Raw genomic sequence first — 5,447 nt, forward strand, 5'->3', positions numbered from 1 at the left:
ATAGCATGGTTCCTGGCATTAAATAGATGCTCTAATATAAAAGCAATAATAATTGAATAGTTAACACATCTAATTTGATAAAGAAATATTTAACATATCCAATCATACTTTAAGGCAGATGATAAATTGAGTGTTAAATAAAATGAGAAGAAACTTGCTACGGCAAGTGGGGGAATACATGATAAAGTAACCTTCACTTGCACAAAATGACGTGGCTGATATTTTTATTCTTGACTGGCAATAGTCTCCTAATGGTTCTAAAAATTGTTTTTCCCTTCATGTTACCTCCTTTAGAAATTAATTATGTGATTTGGTCTACATAGGGATATTTTGAAAACATTTTGTGGGCAATCCCAGTGAATTTAATTAAGCAAGCATCAGTCTTGGACACTTTCCAATTCTGACTGAATGGCAAATGGTGGTTAGAAAGGATGAAATGTCTAGTGATCTCTGCCCCTATCAGGAGAAAGATGCTCTTCTCTTCAGAAATGATAAATTTATTAGGAGGTCTTTGTTGGCTGAATGCACTACCCCCCTCGCCCCCACCCCCTAAAAAAGCACAATAATTTGTGTCAAAATTTCAAGTCAACTGGTGTGGTCACACCAACACAAAAGAAGGAGAAGGACTAGCCGAGTGAATGGTTTTTTTCTATTTTGAAGTTAGTAGGAAAGAGTTACTGGAGAAAAATCTCCCTGGAAAATGGCTGGTTGCTATCTTTTTATGTAAAATTAGGTTGCTTGTCTTTTAGATAAATTATCCTAAGGTAATAAAGTTTTATTGTGTGTATGGATCATAGAATTCCTTTTACATAATCTCTAGTGCAAATAAAAGCAATCTTCTGAATAATTGGAAGACCCCATGAAGAACATAGATTGATATCCAAATGAAATAAAATATATCTTCAAATAATAATGCAGATTTTTTTCTTTCTCTTGTCATACTGGATGAAAAAAAAATTCCAGTCCCACAAATGATTAAAAACTCTTCCTTCAGATTCTGGACTTGTCTTCACGAGGTAAGACTAACAGTAAATATTGGTTACCAGGTTTGCAATTGTGTGAATTTCTTTATTATGTAAAAGTGAGATCACTTTGAGATAAAGCAAACTTTGAAAAATAGGTGACCTTGGGAAAGTTAACTAGATGTTCTGAGCCTCTGCTTGTCCACTTATGAAGTGGAGATTATAGTTCCTCTTACTGTAAATATCAACTATGATACATGAAGTTGTGAGTGTGTGATTGGAATCCACCGTAGGCATTGTGAGCTGTGGAATGATAGATCAGAATCAGATTTTATAAATAAATCATTTGAACTGCATGAGGAGAACATACTGATGTAGGCCAGCATGAAAGGAGAGGGACGTGGCAGGAGACGAGTTCAGTGGCTCAGTAGGAAAGTGGTGGGGAGGGAAATGATAAAGTTTGTGATATATTTTAGAGGGGTTAATAAGATTTGTTAAAGGTAACAATACGTGATATGAGAGCAAGAAAGGCATGAATGGCATGGTGATATTTCTTGTCTGAGCAATGACATGGAAGGTGGTACCATTTAATGAGATGGAAACACCTATGTTTATTGCTGAACATCAAAAATTTAGTTTATAAGTACTGAATTGATATCCAGTTGGAGATGTCCAAATTTGGAGATGTTGCATGTGTGATTTTTTTTTTTGAAGAGAGAGATGTGTAATTTATTTTTGTATTATTATTTTTTAATATATTGTCAAGTTAGCTAACATAGAGTGTATACAGTGCACTCTTGGTTTTGGGGGTAGATTCCCGTGATTCATTGCTTACATACAACACCCAGTACTCATCCCAACAAGTGCCCTCCTAAATGCCCGTCACCCATTTCCCTCCTTCCCCACCCCTCCATCAACCCTCAGTTTGTTCTCTGTATGAGTCTCTTATGGTTTGCCTCCCTCTCTGAAACTATTTTTTCCCCTTCTCTCCCCACCATGGTCATCTGTTTAGTTTCTCAAGTTCCACATATGAGTGAAAACATATGATATCAGTCTTTCTTTGACTTATTTCACTTAGCATAATACCCTCCAGTTCTGTCTACATTGTTGAAAATGGCAAGATTTCATTTTTTCTCATTGCCAAGTAGTATTCCATTGTATATATAAGTCACATCTTTATGCATTCATCAATTGATGGACATTTGGGCTCTTTTCATAATTTGGCTATTGTTGAAAGCCATGTGCCCCTATGAATCAGCCCTCCTGTATCCTTTGGATAAATTCCTCATAGCGCTATTGCCTGGTCATAGGGTAGTTCTATTTTCAAGTTTTTGAGGAACCTCCACACTGTTTTCCAGAGTGACTGCACCAGTTTGCATTCCCATTAACTGTGCATGAGGGTTCCCATTTCTCCACATCCTCGCCAACATCTTTTGTTTCCTGAGTTAATTTTAGCCACTCTGACCGGTGTGAGGTGGTATCTCAATGTGGTTTTGACTTGTATTGCCCTGATGATGAGTGATGTTGAAGTTGATCATCTTTTCATGCATCTGTTGGCCACCTGGATGTCTTCTTTGGAAAAGTGTCTTTTCATGTCTTCTGCCCATTTCTTCACTGGATTATTTGTTTTTCAGGTGTTGAGTTTGGTAAGTTCTTTATAGATTTTGGATACTAATCCTGTATCTGATATGTCACTTGCAAATATCTTCTCCCATTCCATCAGTTGCCTTTTTGTTTTGTTGATTGTTTCCTTTGTGGTGCAGAAGCTTTTTGTCTTGACGAGATCCCAGTAGTTCATTTTGCTTTTATTTCCTTTGCCTTTGGAGACATGTTGAGCAAGAAATTGATATGACTAGGGTCAAAGAAGTTGTTGCCTGTTTTCTCCTCTAGGGTTTTGATGGTTTTCTGTCTCACGTTTAGGTTTTCATCCATTTTGAGTTTATTTTTGTGTATAATGTAAGAAAGTGATCCAGTTTCATTCTGCCAGTTCTCCCAGCACCATTTGCTAATGAGACTGTCTTTTTTCCATTGGATACTCTCTTTTGTTTTGTCAAAGATTAGTTGTCCATACATTTGTGGGTCCAGTTCAGCGTTTTCTATTCTATTCTATTGGTCTATGTGTCTGTTCTTGTGCCAGTACCATACTGTCTTGATATGAAGGTGAAAAATTAAGGGAGAGACACAACACTGGTGTGCTTCCCCATTGATTGGTCAGGAAAAGGGGGCATATCCAACCACTGAGAAGTATCAGTGAGGGAAGACACAATCCTTCAGTGACCTTCTATTCCTAATTTGACCTACTCACATTGAATATGTCAATTACACTACATTGGTCTCAAGTATTTCACTTTTGTGACTTTATAAACTATGCACCTTTTCATGGAATTCCCTTGCCCTCTTTTCTTGTCCTTCCACTTTTCCTTTAAAACTCAGCTAAAGCATTGCACCTCTGGGAATACTGACTCCTGTCTGGTAGATATATTCCTACTCTGTGACCTTCACATTGTAGGGCTGTTTTTATATTGTCACTTTTTGGTGGTTATTATGTATGCTATCACTAAATGTAGGAAACCATGGCTTATTCAACTTGGAAATCACAATGTCTATAAAACATTTGACACAAGCAGGTACTCTTTCACATTTTTTAATTGAATGAATCAATGAAAGATTACTCTTATAATGCATTTAAAAGTTTTTTCCCTTGTTTTATAGATCTCCTGCTTCTAACATGAGAAATCACCTCCTATGCAGATTAGATGGAAGCAAGAAACAATGTAACTTACTTTGTCCTCTTGGGTCTCACACAGGATCCAAAGGAACAGAAGGTCCTTTTTGTTATGTTCTTGCTTTTCTATACTTTCACCATGGTGGGCAATTTGCTCATTGTCATGACTGTAACTGTCAGTAAGACCCTGGGCTCGCCTATGTACTTGTTTCTTGCTAACTTATCATTTATGGATGTCACTTATTCATCTTGCATTTCCCCCAGATTGATTTCGGACTTGTTCTTTGGGGAAAACACCATATCCTTCCAATCTTGTATGACCCAACTATTTGTAGAGCACTTTTTTGGTGGATCAGAGGTTTTTCTTCTGCTGGTGATGGCCTATGACCGCTATGTGGCCATCTGTAAGCCCTTGCATTATTTGGTTATCATGAGACAGTGGGTGTGTGTTGTGCTCCTGGTAGGGTCCTGGGTTGGGGGTTTTATGCATTCAGTAATTCAAGTTAGCACTATTTATGGGCTCCCATTCTGTGGTCCTAATGTCATTGATCATTTTTCCTGTGATATGTACCCCTTACTGAAACTGGTCTGTACTGACACCCGTGTCATTGGCCTGTTAGTGGTGGCCAATGGAGGACTGATCTGCACAATTGTGTTTGTGCTCTTGCTCATCTCTTATGGTGTCATCTTGCACTCTCTAAAGAACCTTAGTCCAGAAGGGAGGCAGAAAGCCCTCCAGACCTGTGGTGCACACATCACTGTGGTGGTCTTCTTCTTCGTGCCGTGTATTTTCATGTACATGAGACCTGCCAAGACCTTCCCCGTTGACAAATTATTGAGTGTGTTTTATACAGTCATAACCCCCATGCTGAACCCCCTGATCTACACTCTGAGAAATTCTGAGATGACGAATGCTATGAAGAAACTCTGGAGGAGAAATGTTATATCTCTCAGTAGATAAGTGTATGATCCACGATGAAGAAAATAATTTAACATTTGTGCCCATCTCCTCAAATGTTAACGTCTGTTTTACTGTAAATGCACTTACAGTAGGAGTCAATAAATAATATGTAATTGAGTAGTCAATGAAAGTTTTATAGTTACACTAATTGTTATGTATTTATTTTTTTATTCATGTAAAATTAATATAAAGTGTTATATTAGTTTCACATGCACTATATAATGATTTAACAATTCTATACATAGTGCTCATCATGAGAAGTATACTCTTAATCTCCAGATGTAATGAAGTAACCAATGACATTTTTGTAGTTCCACTAATATTTCTTTCAAAAAATTTTAATGCTTTATTTATTTTTGAGAGACAGAGAGGGAAAGTGAGGGGGGGAGGGGCAGAAAGAGAAGGAGACACAGACTCCAAAGCAGACTTCAAGCTCTGAGCTGTCACCTTAGAGCCCCACGTGGGACTTGAGCCCATGAATAGCGAGATCACAACCTGAGCCCAAGTTAGACACTTAACTGACTGAGCCACCCAGGTGTTCCTAGTTACATGAATTTTTAATTATTGGCTATACTTAATTTATTACTTTCATTCGAATTCTTATTTTTATATTTAGTTGGATTGATTTTCTTCTTTAGCACACAGTGTTTTATTAGCTTCATATGTGCAATGTAGTGATTCAGCAATTCCATTCATCACCTGGTGCTCAACATAATACGTGCATACCTTAATCCCCATCACCTCTTTAACCCAACCCTGCTTCTCCTCTGGTAACCATCAGTTCTCTATGATTAAGAGT

At 37.6% G+C, this 5,447-nt stretch overlaps 1 protein-coding gene across 1 annotated transcript; it reads left to right on the forward strand.

Annotated features, from left to right (window-relative positions):
• The first annotated feature begins 3,703 nt into the window (after positions 1–3,703).
• LOC125176728 (olfactory receptor 4A47-like) lies at positions 3,704–4,648 on the forward strand. Its single transcript, XM_047878530.1, has one exon. The coding sequence runs from the start codon at positions 3,719–3,721 to the stop codon at positions 4,646–4,648; it is 930 nt and encodes a 309-aa protein (XP_047734486.1). The 5' UTR covers positions 3,704–3,718.
• The last annotated feature ends 799 nt before the right edge of the window (positions 4,649–5,447 follow it).

The sequence above is a fragment of the Prionailurus viverrinus genome, chromosome D1 (genome assembly GCF_022837055.1).
Source record: "Prionailurus viverrinus isolate Anna chromosome D1, UM_Priviv_1.0, whole genome shotgun sequence".
Classification (NCBI taxonomy): Eukaryota; Metazoa; Chordata; class Mammalia; order Carnivora; family Felidae; genus Prionailurus; species Prionailurus viverrinus.